At 37.7% G+C, this 18,019-nt stretch overlaps 1 protein-coding gene across 3 annotated transcripts in view; it reads right to left on the reverse strand.

Annotated features, from left to right (window-relative positions):
• Positions 1-18,019, reverse strand: part of nek7 (NIMA-related kinase 7) — a 207,595-nt gene that overhangs the window by 8,599 nt on the left and 180,977 nt on the right. For all 3 annotated transcript variants that reach the window (XM_043699781.2, XM_043699783.2, XM_087990837.1), the window contains one exon: positions 1,236-1,349. In XM_043699781.2, coding sequence (XP_043555716.1) covers positions 1,236-1,349 — 114 coding nt within the window. The remainder of the gene's footprint in view (positions 1-1,235; positions 1,350-18,019) is intronic.

The following is an 18,019-nucleotide window of genomic DNA, read 5'->3' on the forward strand; positions in this document are numbered from 1 at the left end:
AACCACTAGTGGCATCATCATTAAATCCTGCCGAAGGTCGTCATAGCAACCGCCTGCTGAGGCTTCTCTACCACGTTCAACATCTCCTAATCAGCTACCATGTGAAATGCAAATTCAGACAGTCTGAAAATTAGTCAAGAAGAATGGGGATGAAGAAGCAGATATGTGAAATATTCATGTGCATCACAGCAAAAGCAGACAGTCTGAATGACACAATAAAGAACAACCTATGACATTTTTGTCATCTTTTCACATTATTGTTTACACCTAACTGTACCATCTAGACCCATAGATTCTAAGTCAGCTAAATTGAAACAGTACACGTACATTGCTGGAAACATCACTAATCAAGAATTAGATGGTATATGTATGAACAATTAGAAAACAAAATAAAAGCTAATAAGGTGTTATCATCAAATAACACACTATAAGCGTTTCAAGTAGATTTTAATTAAAATGGAATATTAAAAAGATGAACTGAAATTTTGCACCAAAGATTTCCCTCTGCTCATTTCCAAATATGGTACTATGCTGATGTATATTTTTGAATCTGTAAAAGATACACTGTAAACTCAATTCATGAGTAGTCATCTAACAATAACTATTGAATATAAAATCTTCTGTTTTACAAAGTCAGAATTTATTGGCATACCAAATGAGATTTAAAAGATGAAAAGTAAGGAACAGTATGTTTTGCAGCAAAAAAAAAACACAATTTTGCATCATTGTTTACACGTGCATTTTTCTTTCTCAATTGCCTGAAGGAAACAGTGAGCCAATTCCATTGCTCTTGAACTGAGTGTTACAATGGCATTCTTCATTTTTTCCTCCCTCAGAAAATTTCCCAGATGGCTGGGCTGAGATCAGAAACTCACCAGATGGGGATAAACCCATGTTTTCACCAGAGTGAAGTATGTCAAAGTTGCTTCAGAAGATTGCCTGACATGAAGCAAACTTAAGGCAATATTACACAAAAAGGAATAAAAAAATTGCCAAATATGAATATTTTAAATTAATAACCTAAATAGCACAAAATAACCCCAAATACCCTAGTGAACAGACTCATGCTGGTTTAAGTTAATTTTGTATAAAATCATGCAATTTGACTGCACCAAAAGCAGAAGGTTTCCTGCAGCGATGGAGTACTCCAGAATTATTTTCTTTTATCCAGCCTCATTATTGTGCTTTTGTTAAATTGAAGGATTTTCAATAACCTGAAACAAAACTAGACCTACCTCTTCAGAATAATGGTCAGAAGGAAGAGGAGGATAATCACATTGTTCGATCTTTTTACAGAGAGAATATAGATTCATCTTATCGCCATAGAATGGACTTTGGAGTGCAGCCATCTGAATGAAAATTAGAAAAAAATTATAGACAAATTAGTTACTGAAATAAAGTGAAGTACATGTGGTTTATAAATGGGATCAATGTTTCAGTACAGTTTGTATTAAAAAAGCTTTAATTATTCAATCTGGAGTTAAATTCCGACATTTATTTTTCACTATCTCTTCCAAATAACTCTAACGGATTGACCAGAACATATTCCACTAAAGCAAAGATGGGTTGAGCTTAGAATTAATAAGTTATTCAATCTTTCAAATATTTAAGCACCGACCTTTGTTTTTGAGTAATTTGCTATTCGTGATAACCACTGACTATACCAAAAATGTAAAACAGTTTGCTATTCATTTAGAGAATTTAACAGGTTAGTAAAATGTTACCATTTTGGACAGTTCCACGCCACTTTCTTTGACCATTAAAAACATGCACAATAATCATATCAGTCTTTAAGGAACTAAAACGATCAAAATATAATTTTATCTCACTATAGACTTCCTGTGTTACTGAATGGGTGCGAAAGGTATTTGGTATGTTTCAGTACAAAGCCTAGGGCCATTTTTGCAGGGTTCAGTAAGAGAGGAGTTAGTCAGCTAAACCACATTCTGCAATAAAAAATAAAGTTCTATTGATATTCAAAATTATGTAAAAGCAGTAAAATGAAAAGCAGAATATCATGAAAGCTAGAACACTGAAATAAAAAAAACTGCTGAAAATACCTGCCTCTTTACCTTCTCTCTCCACACTAAGGTCCCAAGTATTCCTTCCAGCAGAAACTATTTATATGTACTTTATTCAATTTAGCACACTGTATTCGCTGCTCATAACGTGGTCCACATATTTTTAATCAACCTGTTCAAATGTGTTACGACACACCTCTGAAGCAGGTGGAACCCATGTCTTCTGACTCAAAGACAGAACATACATCTGCATCACAAGAGCCCTCACCACAATGTGATCTACACCCAGTCCTCATGACCTACTCATTTGCTATTGGCAGATGCACATATTCACAAGGTCGGTCCCAGATCCCATCTCACCACCTCCTTCCCCCACACCAATGTTCTCATCTGGTCTGCCACATTAAACTGGTTGTGCACTTTTGCATGGTACATAGCAATGGTGTCCATTTTTTTGTCATCCATAAATAGTCCGTACTCCTATCCTTTTCAGATAACAAGGACTGATGGGGGAAGTCAAATATAGATTGTATGGCTATTTTGTCGAACACTTCTGATCAGCCCACAACCATGACCCCAAGCTTCCAACGGTCTAACATTTTAATACTCCCACTTTAAGGACAGCAACTCATGCTTTGTTTTGTCACTTTATAGCCTTCCAGAATTTAACATAGAATCCATCAATTTATTTCCTTTTCTTTTCATATTTCTACATTTCTCTTATTTTTGTTCTCAGAAGAGAGTATATCTAACGCTGTAGATGCATCTTTTGTTTCTTTTCTTGCTAGTTTCACCATTCTCTTTGGACTTGAAAGGTAACCTCTTCTGCGATTTACCCTGTCCTGTCGTTTAGCCTATTAAAGATCTTCCTTTGTACTTGCCCTACCCACTTCTGCTTAAACCCTATTAACACTCCCCAGTTCTGATAAAAGGTTATTGACCAATGTCAACTATTTCACTCTCCACAGATGCTAGAATATCTTTACAATTTTTGTTTACTTTATTTCAGAGCAGTAATATGATAATTTTAAGTCGGAGATAATTTGATTGGTGAATCCATTCATATTTTCAAGATGATCTCACCAAATGCTGCATACTAATTTACCAAACAGCGAATCTAAGTGTGTCCAGAGCTTCCCATCTGGCCATTTGTCTGATCACAGCAATTTAAAATATCCTAAGTGGCACAGAATTGTTACTGCGCAGGAGGCAGCAATTCTGCCAATCTTGAAGGCACTGGCTCTCTGATTCAATTAACCATTACTTTTGTTTTGCATCCATGTTTATTCCATGAGCAGTTGTATTTTTTTAACAATTAATTATGTATTATGTCTAATGTAAAGACTCCTAACTTTCCTTAGTATACTTCAAACTGATGCTGGGTAGCCCTCAAACTTAGAATATCTCAGCATCGGCATGAGCTACTATCGGCATTTGAGTATACGCCTGTCAAATACATAAACACATTCTTCCTAACCTTGTGTTTTGCAAGTTTCAGTGTCTAGTCGCAGAGTGCAACCAGCTCCCAGGATCCCTGCTGACTATTCTGAGCTTTGAAAGCTTTGCCAGGATTTATTCTTTCCTCTTTCTTCTAATCCAAACCAGATTGGGGAGAAGAATTACAAACGTCTATTAAAAATATAACCAAATTGGAACAAAAAAAAAGGTTGAAAAATGTGAAATGGCCACCTTATGAAAAGTAGGCAGCAAGATTCATATTAACAGCTTTGTGAAAAGTCAAAAGGACAAAAGGCCAGATTTTACTGAAAAATACATTTGGAAATACTACAATCCGAATTCAATGAAAAACCATTTGTTCATCATACCAAAATCCTTAATTTTCCTTGAACAATTTAAGTACCTAAAATTTCTGACCAATTTTCTGACTTTTCAACATGTTCAAAAGATACTGTATTGAGCAGTAATGTATTACTTCTGCATTTTCTTTTAAACAATCAGCCTCACAACTTAAAGTACATAAAAGCAAGCAATTCTTTGCTCGAAGTATATTATTTTTATTTAATTCATTCACAAGATGCACATAACACTGGCTAGGCCAGCATTCATTACCCATCTCAACTACCCTTGAGGTGAGCTGTACTCTGGAATTGTTGCAGATCATGTGGTGTACACACCTATAATACTGTTCCAAGATTTTGAATCAGTGACAAAGTAGCGGCAGTATAGCTCAATATCAGGGTGGTGTGATACTTACAGATTATGCTGTTCCCATGCACCTTCTGCCCTTGTCCTTTTGAGTTGGTAGAGATTGCAGTTTTGGAAAGTTCAATTGACAGAATCTAGCTGAGTTGTTGTAGTGCATCATGCAGATGGCAATTACAGCTGTCACTGTCTGTTGGCCATAGAAATAGTGAATGTTGAAGGTGGCAGATGTGATACCAGTCAAGCGGACTTTGCCCTGGATAATGCTAGCTTGAGTGTAGTTGGAACTACACTCATCCAGGTAAATGAGGATTACTCCATCACACTACTGAGTTGTTGCTTCTGGATGATGGGTGGGCTTGGATGTGTCAAGGGTGAGCTACATGCTACAGAATCCCTAGCCTATCTGCTCTTTCAGCCATAATAGTTACTTGGCTGGTCCAGTTCAGTTTCTAGGTGAAAGTGCATACTGCAGATGCTGGAGATCAGAGTCAAGATTAGAGTAATGCTGAAGAAGCACAGCAGGTCAGGCAGCATCCAAAGTGCAGGGAAACTGATGTTTCGGGCAAAAGCTGTTCATCAGGAATTCCTGAAGAAGAGCTTTTGCCAGAAACTTCGATTTTCCTGCTTCTCGATGCTGCCTGACCTGCTGTTCTTTTCCAGCACCACTCTAATCTTGACTCAGTTCAGTTTCTAGTCAATGGCAACTTCAAGCTGACAGTGGAAGATTCATTGATGTTATTGCCAATTAATATCATGGGGTGTTGGATGGACCATATCTTGGCAGTCAAAGTAAGCTCCACACCAATAATTTTACTGAATGCTACTGCTTTGGGGCTATTCACACTTCCTCAATAAACTGTGCTTGAAATTCTCACATTATGCACTATAATGTACTGAAAACTGCTGCACCACAGATTTGAACCTCCTAATAAATGAGTCATAAATTCAGGACTTTTAACTAATAAATCCTACACAAGATCATTTTAGAATATAGAAAGGTTGGTATTAAGTTCAAGGGAGTTTGGTTAACTTGCCTCATTGTAAAGATATTTAATTTCTGGGATGGCTGTATTTAGCAGTCACTGAGCACCAGCATTGTTCCAGACAGACAAGTCTAGGACTACTTTAAGGTGGCATATGTAGAGGTGCATCAGTTAGCTTTGTTTTCATAAGTTTTAGATCCCTGTCATGGACTATGAATACAGCAACAGTGTCATGACAAAAGCTCAACTTTTCTATAAAAGTATTGTGATTGAAAGAAATTGCAGAGCGTAACAGGCTGATAAGACAGCTATTTACAAACGTACATTTATGTAAAAGATTAATCTTTTTAGGGGGAATTGCTATGAAATCAGTTCCTTCTATACATTCATGGAAAGTAATTTTGACCGATCAATTGTCAAATCTGTGACACAGGCAACATAACTAAACACATTCAAATAAAAACAAACCTTTTAAGGCTACAACAAAGTTTTAAGCATGAACAAGACAAATTTTCTGCCATACCTCTATGCAATTCAATGTATAGTGTGTCATTGTTACTTAGTCATAACATTTGGAGAATAGTTTGAAGTGAGTTTTCATGCCAAACAATACTATTCAAGTTTGGTGAGTCTGATGGTGGTCACTATTAACTTGCAGCTACAATGCAAACAAGTGCATGTAAATCCAAAAGTTGTTGTCTATGCTGCATGGCTTTGCTATGAACTTTTGAAAAAGAACATTTGTATCATTGATAGTCACAGGTGAGGTCCCGGAAGACTGGAGGTTGGCTAACATGGTGCCACTGTTTAAGAAGGGCGGTAAAGACAAGCCAGGGAACGATAGACCAGTGAGCCTGACCTTGGTGGTGGGCAAGTTGTTGGAGGGAATCCTGAGGGACAGATGTACATGTATTTGGAAAGGCAAGGACTGATTAGGGATAGCCAACATGGCTTTATGCATGGGAAATCATGTCTCACAAACTTGGTTGAGTTTTTTGAAGAAGTAACAAAGAAGATTGAGGAGGGCAGAGTAGTAGATGTGATCTATATGGACTTCAGTAAGGCGTTCGACAAGGTTCCCCATAGCAAGGTTAGATCTCATGGAATAAAGGGAGAACTAGCCGTTTGGATACAGAACTGGCTCAAAGGAAACAAAACAGAGGGTGGTGGTGAAGGGTTGTTTTTCAGACTGGAGGCCTGTGACCAGTGGAGTGCCACAAGGATCGGTGCTAGGTCCTCTACTTTTTGTCATTTACATAAATGATTTGGATACGAGCATAAGAGGTACAGTTAGTAAGTTTGCAGATGACACAAAAATTCGAGATGTAGTGGACAGCGAAGAGGGTTACCTCAGATTACAACGGGATCTGGACCAGATGGGCCAATGGGCTGAGAAGTGGCAGATGGAGTTTAATTCAGATAAATGCGAGGTGCTGCATTTTGGGAAAGCAAATCTTAACAAGATTTATTCACTTAATGGTAAGGTCCGAGGGAGTGTTGCTGAACAAAGAGACCTCGGAGTGCAGATTCATAGCTCCTTGAAAGTGGAGTTGCAGGTAGATAGGATAGTGAAGGCGGCGTTTGATTGGTCACAGTATTGAGTACAGGAGTTGGGAGGTCATGTTGTGGCGGTACAGGACATTGGTTCGGCCACTGCTAGAATATTGCGTGCAATTCTGGTCTCCTTCCTATTGGAAAGATGTGAAACTTGAAAGGGTTCAGAAAAGATTTACAAGGATGTTGCCAGAGTTGGAGGATTTGAGTTAAAGGGAGAGGCTGAACAGGCTAAAGCTGTTTTCCCTGGAGCGTCGGAGGCTGAGGGGTGACCTTATAGAGATTTACAAAATTATGAGGGGCATGGATAGGATAAATAGACAAACTCTTTTCCCTGGGGTGGGGGAGTCCAGAACTAGAGGGCATAGGTTCAAGATGAGAGGGGAAAGATATAAAAGAGATCTATGGGGCAACGTTTTCATGCAGAGGATGGCACGTGTATGGAATGAGCTGCCAGAGGATGTGGTGGAGGCTGGTACAATTGCAACATTTAAGAGGCATTTGGATGGGTATATGAATAGGAAGGGTTTGGTGGGATATGGGCCAGGTGCTGGCAGATGGGGCTAGATTGAGTTGGGATATCTGGTCGGCATGGACAGGTTGGACCAAAGGGTCTGTTTCCATGCTGTACATCTCTATGATTCTATCTTGCCAATCGCCTCACAATTACATTTCACTAAAGTTGCAGTACTGTATGATACAAACTAATTTTGCCACAGTAACTTAGTCTTGTCTGCAACAGTCAATGTATCCTTTTAATAATGTTTTAATGCAGCCAATCAACCCCAACACTGAAAATTAACTCAAAGTGTGCGCCTTGCTGCTTCAGTGGTTAGTTATTTGAAATTTGGAAAAGCAAAGATTTCAATTCAATGACTTTACTTTCACTTCGTCCCTTTCGTTAATCTCTTTACCAACTCGATATTTCTTTTCTCATCAATTTCTCTTGTTATATCTGAACAACATTGAATATAATTTACACCTCCTTCTCAGTCGTGCATTCTAAGTTCATAATCCTTAAATCTTATTGGTTAATGAGATATACACTGTGCTTCACTGAGGTCTCAAATTCCTCTTTCCTTTCTTGTATCAACTCATACTTTCAGCAACTTGCCACATAAAAAATATAAACACCTGAATTGGGACAGTAAAGTCTAACAGGTATCATTAGATGTTGAACCATAGTAAATGATGGTTTAATGCTATAAATGTGAGTGCTTTAAATTATTTCACCTGAATTGCTTCCATTTGTGCTATGACAAAAGCTTCCTTCGCTGTAATTCATATTTACTGCACTACTGAAGACCTCATTATCATTTTTCATAAATGAATCCTATTGCAACTATTTACAGACAGTTCCACAATACAAAGCAGTACAACAGTTTGTCAAGGTACAAGATGAAATATTATTTTTTCCCCCGTATAGGCATTTGATTTTATGTATGATTCTAATGTATAAACTATCCGAGAAAGGCAGACTTATGACGGGAATGAGGAAGACAAATTAGTTTTGAATACAAAACAAAAGACTGAGGACATTGAGTAAAATAGATGCAAAAAAAAAATTAGAATTGATCCCTCCAAAGAAGATCCTTTATTTATCATTCAGTAAAAGCTGGGTGAAAATATTAGAAGCCTGGAGATTGTGATTTTAAGTCCTAATTCAGAAAGTGAACACATATCCTTGGTTTGTGCAGTTCTGAGAGGGTGCTGCACAGTCACAGATAACATTTTTCAAAGGTGATGTTAAACTAATGTTTCAGCAGCTCTCCAAAATGTAGATAAAATTGTACTGTTCAAACAGCCTGGTGCTCTGCCAACATGTATTCCACAACCAACATCACAAAAATCTAAGTGAGACATTTATCCCATTGCAGTTTGTGAAACCTAACCATGCATCCCTAAAATACTAACAGTGAATATACATTTGTGAAAAGTAACTAATCAGCTATGTTTTGGAATGTCCTGGGGTTGTGAAATGGGCTAATTAAATGAAATTTGCTTCTTTGTGATCATGTCCATCCAATATTTCTGCAATAACACAGTGTAAAAAAGTAAATCTAATACGTTTATGTTCTGAATTTTATTTAAATATCTGTGGTATAATAAATAAGTTCCATCAGCTGGAAGACAGACAGACTTAAATGATGGAACGCTATCACATCTCTCAGAAATGTCGCAAAATGCTGAATTACTCTGATATATAGTGACTATTATGCTACCAAATGTGCTAGCCAAGTTGTGCACAGCAACATCCCACATTGCAACAATCAGCTAGCTACCAGTCATATATGTTTAGTGCTGTTGGCCAGAACACTCAGTGTATTTTTTTTGGCAGTAGTGTGCTAGAATCTTTAATGTCCTCCTGAACCACAGGGCTCCAGTCTAACATCTTATCTCAAGAATGATACTCTGTCAACACAGGAATCTTTCAATACTGCACAGGAGTGTCAGCATCAATTATCGGAATTTCTGAAGCGGCTGGATAATTAGTGACTAGCAGAGTCAATGGTGATCCAGTCAGCTTTACTTATGGGAATAGCTTTTCACTGGAAGAATTAAGAATCCTGAATTGTTTGGAAATTTACATGTTGAATACTTATGAAGTTATACACGTGGCTTCAGAATTGTGACTAAAAGCTTCAGATATTTAATTTCAATTTCCTCCGGTTGTTAAAGTTCGTTCCCATAATTTCTTGAACTATTTAATGAATGGGATTGGAGTCTTCAAAGTTTGACGAAGCAATTATTTACAACAACTGAATTCATCAAAAATAAGTTTTAAGTGGACTATCATCTATAATGGCAATCACATGGAAGTGAAACAGCAAGACATTGATTTTCTGTACATAGGTATCTGCTAATTTAAAAGTATATTCAAATTTGTATTCAACAATATTGAAGTAAAAGGTGTGTTGTTTGGATTTTGAGTTGGCAGGTGAGAGACTCAGAGGGAGGAGGAAGAGGGAGATTGTAATACACAACCCTTATTTTAGGAAAGTTAGATATGGCAGCCATACCTAGAGAACTGAGAATAGGAATTTGAGAGATATGGTGGGTAGCACCGAAGTAACCTTTGCATTCTCAATTAATTCCATCAACTATGTTAAACCTGAATTAGAATGGTTCTTAAAGTTGTACAATATGAATGGCAACCTTGTTAAGGAATCATTTAAAAGATTTTATTTATAAACAGTAGCCAAAACAGCTTAATACAGAATTGAATATTATTGGGCCAGTCAAATAAAATCTGCCCTGTTCAATGGCATCTGATTTAATACATCTACACACACAGTTATTCATGATTCCCATCCTTGATGTTTCTGGCTTTTTGATTTCTACAAGTGCAGTTAGTGCAGCATTTACAATCCAGTCTAATACTGTCTCCCTCCATTTATCAGGGCAGCCCTGCTGACAGTCATAAATGTTTAAGAATGGTTTAATTAAAGAATGCTAAATCACAGAAATGCACATATACATGCATGTAAGCAACAAGCAGAATATTATGTATTATTTTGTTCTAAATGGCAAAATACTAAACCTGCATTATGTTTGTGTTGGACACATAATAGAAAACCACTGACACTGTTTAGCAAGAAAAATATGCTCATGCTGTTAACAAATGTTTATTTATGTCTAAGAATGAAGCACTTTTGTCAAATGGGCAACCTGAATAGTGCACAATTACCGGTTTAAAATTTCAGTATTCGGAACATTCAGTTTTATTTGAATATTTTGAAGACAAGAGCAAAGTGTCTCAAAAACAGACAGATTATTATTTGAAAACAGATATACTTGACAAAATAAGCAAGACATGTAGCAATGTTCAATATCTATCCTGTTGGGTGGATCGTGTGGAATATTACATGCACATATCTCCAAACAGTAGATTTTAGAGTCCTCCATGCTCTCTTCACTGATGGTGACTCTGTCCTTGGGATTCAGTACTAGTATCTTTTAAATCCCTTAACATACACAGCATCAGTGCTGCAGTGAGCAGTGTGGTGCCCTAAAGTCAGTCACCCTTTTCTGCATGTGCTAATAAGTTTGATTTTCAAAGGACAATGTGTACATTCCCTAGACACACAGACCTTCTGCGAAACACATAGACCATCCTATGCTACTCAGTGAGCTTAAGCAGGAACAGGACAAGCTGAAAATGGCTCTCATCTGTTGGCTGCTCTCTGAAACGTATCCTTAACTGTTTCGTTGCCAGAACTGGTATTTACATGACTGAGGTTCTAGATCAACATGGAGCATCCATCATGAAATTATTGTATTAATGTTGTTCAAATACTACTAGTACTTCAGTTGTGCCTTCCAGAAATAGATGAAATGTACGGAATATTATGTTGCTAAGAGCAAGTCCATAAAACATTTCAGACCATTACCGATAGAAAGCAAATTCACTGAAGAGTTAAACTGGGCATATTTTCATGCATCTTCTGCTTTGACAGATGAAAAATGTCAACTGTCCTGTTTTTATTTTCTAGCTTTTGCACTATTCATCTGGTTCATTAGTGCATATCGCTGCTGCCCCTGACAGCTGCTTGCCCTCTCTTCCCAGCAACTGAATTTTTCAGGCTAATTTGATTCTCCTCACTGAGACGATCACTGAAATGATTGACTTGCTCCCTGACCTCAAGGGTCCAACTTTCCTTATTAGTATTCCTGGTGTGTTCAAGGTAAGGGAGAGCAGTGTCTGTCTTCAGGGCTGGTGGCTGCACTCTCTCTTTTACTGTAAGCCACCAACCTACAACCTTCTAAGGAGGCAACTGCTGCTCTGTACAATGAAGGAAACATGTAAAACCTCATCTTCAGATGTCAAGGTCCGTGTAGATGAGTAACTGATTTATACTATCAATTTATGCAAATAATTTATGACACTGAACAACAAGGCATTAATTAATGCCAGGAAATCATCCTATTGCATCATTTTCCCAGTCTAGACACTTATGCAATTTTTACACCGATCAGACTTCAGTTAAAAAAAATGGCACTACTCATTCAAGCAGAGCAAACAATCTTGTTTCAAAAATTATTGACATAAACTATCTATTGATAAAATAGAAAATATTTTCTGAATTGCAAATTAAAAAATGGTACTACTCATTCAAGCAGAGCAAAGAATCTAGTTTCAAAAATTATTGATGTAAACTACTGATAAAATAGAAAATATTTCCTGAATTGTAAAATAACATGAACCATTCGACGCTGCGTTGTACTTATGAAATGCTTTTCAAAAGTATAACAATAATCCAATCAATGCAAAATGAGCAAACAATTTCCATTTTGCCTCCCTCTTTCTCCTGGCCTGAACCATCATTTTTCGTAGCATGTGGACTAAAACACTACTCCACAGTGATTACAGCCAACATAGACATGCAAGTACTTCATATCATATTATGATGAATACCTCCAGAGTTGACTAGACATACCTTACATATTAGTCTAGATTGTGCTGTCAGCAGCGACACAATGACACTCGCGGCTGACCTCGAAGATTGCTTTCCACAATGATCTAGCAATCTCTGCCATGTAGATTTCAACTTTCTCAATAATAATTTGAATCTGGTTCCAATCAAGGGGATCTCCAGCTGTTCAGTAACAGTGATGTCATCAAGGAGGGCAAGCTGCACTGATTACACTTTAGAATGCCAAATAAAGATTGGCTTATGCACGTTACATGCTAAAATATTGTAAACACTTTAAATTTTTAAGAAAACTATGGTATTAACGTAATGAATAAAACTGAGAGAATGTTAAAAAAAAGTAATCTTCTGGACCACAGCTGTTCAGCAACTTGATGCAATGTTAAAAACCTCAAACCTGACTTACAAGGTGTGTGTGTGGTTTTTTTTTCCCTGTTGGTTTTAACAGTAATATTACAGTGTAAAAGGGGATGTCCCATCCTGTTGTATTATCTAGAAACTGCCATCTGCACGGACTTCAATAAGCACGGGAACAGCATGAAATCACTGGCAACATATTTAATTTCCATGTTTAATTACTTAAGTCTGAACTCCAGAAATTATTGTTAATTTCAGAGGGTATTGACAACACTCTAAGAATTTAGTGCAGGTGAAAGGGGTCTTGCTCACTGATGGGAGATCTGCCACATTCAGTGCTATTCAGGCATTTAAAGTGGCTAGCAGCAGGACTTCCATGGGATCAAGAAAACCAGGGGCAGAAATTCACCCCACCCTCAAGAGCCAAAGGCTGGTAGATCTTCATCACAAGAAACATCACTGCTGGAGGGATGTACCTGCCAACAATGCACCCAAAGATGCAAGATCAACAAAGGACACCAGGCTACAGACGTGAGAGTGGGATGAGAATTGTGAAGTAGAAATCAACAGTGAGTAGAGTTCATAGACTAATCATAACTTTTCTCTTAAACCCTTTTTCTGCTGCCTGGTCCCTCAATGAGGACCCCATTTGGGGCCCCATAAGCAAATAGGACTTCCCTGTCTATGGCCGGTGGGATACTAGTAACGGCGGGGGGCTGTCCTTAAATGAAGAGTTCAACTGATGACTAGGTAGGAAGGCTGTATATGGATCTTTTCAGCTGGGATTTCACTGAGACAGAACTGGATCTCCACCCATCCCTCCCACGCAGTCAGATGTCTGACTCTGTCTCCAAACTTGTTGCAAGTTCTTTCATTTTCACTTTCATTAGAGCAAAATCTGGGCTATTACTTTGCATAACATTTAAAATATGCTCAGAAGAGAATATTCTAGTCTAACTACTTGAACCTTTGACATTTCAGGATGTTTTAAATCCTGAATACTTCTGGACAGGTACACATATTTCAATTTCCAACACATGGCTTTTCACATCCAGTGAGGTACATGCAATATATCTGAACATCAACGTAAGTTGTGCTCAGCTAACTCTGAATAAAACTGGGATCAAACACTGGACCATCACAATCTGATTATGTGCATACCATCCATCACTGGTACCTATATCTTATCAATTTCTGTGTTTCAGGATGACTGCTCAATTAATCAGCTGATACTAACTTTTCAAATTTGATCAGGATTCAGGGAATTTAAACATGTATCTTTTCATTTAAAATAGAGCTGCCAAACCAACATATTTTGAAATAAATCACTGGACGTTTGTATTTGAATCAAGTGGTTTAGCTTCTCCCTCATGTACCTTTTGAAGATATTTCTATTGAAACTGTTATGCCAGATTTAAGCTCCTGTCACCCGTCCATACCTAAATAACTGAGCTGGGACAATAGGCTGAGATCTCATTAAGCATCACAAGTTCCTTTAAAATCATATTGCAAGGAACATTACAATTTTATAAAACCTCATATCTGCAATGTTTTGGGACTGTGTCCTCAATCAGGATAAGATGAAACAGGTTATATGATCTCTTCTGAAATTTGCCTGACAGCAGTCCTGGGTTATGTGATTGCTAAAGATTACAGAGAAGCCCAGCTTGTTTGAGAGAAAATGCAATACGTTAAATATGGAGACAATGGCAGCAGCAACATGCTTACAACAATTAGACTGATGGTCTCCAAAGTTCCAGGAAGATGTCTGGAATGTCAGGTTGTAAACAGTTAAGCTTTAATCTGTCAATTTATTTCAGAGTAAGAGTGTGTTGGGGTAGTAAGAATGGTGAATAACAATTTATTCCTCACACCAGACCCATATAATTCACATTGTCATGGGATAAGGTGACAAGGGGTTGGGGGTGGGGTGGAGGAGAGGGTTTCGAACATATTCCTGAGATTCACAGATGCAGGAAGTCTGCCAGTATCTGTGGGAGAACAAGCAGCTGGAGGCTGAATGTCTCTATGATTCACCATACTGAAATGCAGTTGGGAACTCACTCGAACTGAAATGACCAAATTTGAGAGGATTTTAAACAAGAATGAAAGATCCATCTAGTATGCTCTGGACAGAGTATCCAGGAAAAGTCCTAACCATGAAAGTCAGTTCTACAGTTTAATACTTTCAGGCAGGAAAAGAAAATAACTCAAAGTAAATCCTCTGGAAATAAGAATTATGTTGGATTGGTTTAGGGAGAATTGAACATTGACTTAAGGACAAGTGTAAAGCACAACTGTGAATTTGTTTCTCTCAAAGAGAAAATATTTGTTCTGTAGTTTAGATCAGGAAGGGTGACCAGAAGATCAAAGATGTAGGTGCAGAATTAGGCCATTCAGCCTATCTAGTCTGCTATGCCATTTGATTATGGCTGATATGTTTCTCAACTTCATTCTCCTGTTTTCTGCTTGTAACCCTTGATCACTTGACAAATTTGTCTCTGTCTTAAAGACACTCAATGACATGGCACCCACAGCTCTTTGTGTCAATGAGTCCCACAGATTCACCATCCTCTGGCTGAATAAATTCCTCATTGTCTCGGTTCTAAAGGATCATTTTTTCACTGAGCGTGTGCCTTTAGATCCTCGTCTTTCTTACTAGTGGCAACGTCCACTCAATCCAGGCCTCTCGGTGTTCTAAAAGTTTCAGTGAGATCCCCCATATCCTTCTAACCTCCATCGGATACAGACCCAGAGTACTCAACTGTCCTCCATATGACAAACCCTTCATTCACTGGATCATTCTTGCGAACCTCCTTTGGACCCCATTCAATACCAACACATACTTCCTGAGATACAGGACCCAAAAATGCTCAGTTTTCTAAATGCAAACTGACCATAGCCTTATACAGCCTCAGCAATACATCTCTGCTCTTGTATCCTAGAGCTCTAAAAACGAACGCTAACATTGCACTTGTCTTCTTTACTTCCTATTAAGCCTGAATGCTAACATTAAGAAACTCCTGAACCAGGAGTCCCAACTCCCTTGTGCTTCAGATTTCTGAAGCTTTCCTCCATTGAGAAAATATTTGACACCTCTATTCTTCCTACCAAAGTGCCTAACTTCACATTTTTTCCCCATGTGCCACATCTTGGTCCACTCTCCTAACTTGTCTAAATCCTTATGTAGCCTCCATACTTCCTGAAGACTACCCATCCCTCCATTTATTTTTGTGTCATCTGCAAACTTAGTAATAACATCCTCAGTTCCATCTTCCAGCATGAACAGTTGCAGTCCCAAGACTGACCCCTGAAAAACTCCACTCATCATCAGCTGCCACCCTGAAAAGGATCCCTTTATCAGCACCCTCTGCCTTCTGAGAATTCTTTATCCGAGCCAGTGTCATAGGCTCTTATTGTATTCAACAGCCTCCTGTGCAGTACTTTCTCAAAAGCCTTCAGGAAATCCAAATATGTCACATCCACTGGCATCCTTTGTCTACAGGAGAATCATACCTGTGTTGCTTGCTGTAAGCAAAGCTCCTGCGTGGAAGAATTTATTTCAAATACCTGACCTAAACACTGCATGGATGTAATTTTCAGAATTTGATCATTGTGCTTCTACAGAAGACAGAAAATAATAGACAAAAATAGCCTCCTTCAAAATTTATGACCTATACGTTTTGCTCTTTTCCTTCTGAGGATTGCAGTTTTATTGACTAGCATTACATCAGAAAAAATGCAAGCAGACTAGGGATATAAATAGCCTTTAATAATAGCATGCAGACAGGATTGGTTTTAGTCTCTGTGAAAGATAGTATGATCCAAGTCCGATCATACCATCCTTGCATCTAGTGAAAGTTCAAAATGCTTTTTACAGGTTGCTAATCTCTACGGGGATGATAAAAGAAGCAAAACACAACTTAAAACATTATAAAGAACTTCTGTGCATGTTACAAGTTTATCTGCAAATGTAGCACTCAACACTTAGCTAGATAACATACCCAGAGACAGCTATGTAATGGAGTGTTGAAAACAAACTTTGAATTTGCTTCAATCACCTTACTAATTGTGTCCTTCATCTGTCTGTGCTCAGTATAACTTCATCACCAAATAAATAATTCTTGTGTAATCAAGTTCATGCTAAAAGCCATGTTTGACTATTACAGCTTTCCTTTAGCATTATAAAAGCAATGCTAAAACTGTGTGTACAGAAGGGTCATTTTGTATGAGCTGAAAGGAACAATCCCCTTGCCCAATTAAACTACATTTATTCTATTCTCCACACAAGTAGTTTTGAGCTGTAACATGCTACTATAGTCACTCAGACACTTCTTCCCCTTCCCTGAGGTACAAAGCAAAAACTAAGAATTTTTCACAACACAGAATGGGCGAAAAATCAGAAATACTGGAAACTCATATCTAAATTAATCAGTGGTACAGTATAAATCTTCAGTCATGCCAGCATCATGCAGAAACATAAGAATATATCCTTCTCAACACAGTTTAGAAATGTTGTCTAAGAAGGGACATTACGATCGTAATAAGGGGATTGCACAGGTGTTAGCATCTAGAAGTCCAATTCATCGTTAATTGGTGCCACCAAAAGATATTCGTTTTGGCAAGAAATGCAATTACCTTCATTTTAGTTTTTATTTATGTTTAAGGATAATTGATTGGCAAATTCCTGTTAAGTATTATTTTAGTTTTTTGCTCCCCAAAACAATTGAAGTGTTTACATTGAAAAGATCAAGATATAAAAGAATTCCTAAAACACTTTGCATAATACATTATGGTTAAGAGATTAGACTATGTCATTAACACTAGCAAAAGAGACAGCAACACAGATGGTTACAACGTGCTATAAAATACGATTGGAAAGACTACATTTTGGCTGTTGAATTAACTTCCCTACATTATCACTGCAATTACCCCTACTTTGGATTCAAGTAAACGACTAAATGAAAGATTAGCACCATCAAGTAGGGGAATTATGGTGATGACTATTCAATATTTTTATGCAAAACAAACCTCCCAAAATGATTGGAGAGATAATGCTAAGAAAGCATTTATCAAGCAAAATTCTAAATTCACTTGCCATATTTTGGACGAGTTTTAACACAATTTGGCCAGCATCCAAATGCAAAACACACCAGGATGGCAGTGGGTTCAATCTCAGATGGAAGAGAAAGGTGGAAGATAAATACTACTGTTGCCCTGCAATTAACACAGCATTAGCTAATCCAACTGCATAGTGGTAGCAGTTTTGCTTTGGACAGAACTGTCTTCCTGGATGATGGCAGCTATTATTACACAAGCCGTAAAACGTAAGGGAAAGCAGATCACAGCTCAAGTTGTTTTATTGCAAACTTATTTAGTTAAAATGTAGACATTACAGGCAAAACAATCCAGTTGCCCTAAGGTGGTCTCATTCTAGAATCATTGCAATCTTCACAGTATTCTTTATGATGGTTTGATGAATCTGACAGTATGCTAGACTACTTCA

The sequence above is a fragment of the Chiloscyllium plagiosum genome, unplaced genomic scaffold, assembly GCF_037043375.1.
Source record: "Chiloscyllium plagiosum isolate Xiang-an unplaced genomic scaffold, Cpla_swu_hap1 HiC_scaffold_9, whole genome shotgun sequence".
NCBI classification, from domain to species: domain Eukaryota; kingdom Metazoa; phylum Chordata; class Chondrichthyes; order Orectolobiformes; family Hemiscylliidae; genus Chiloscyllium; species Chiloscyllium plagiosum.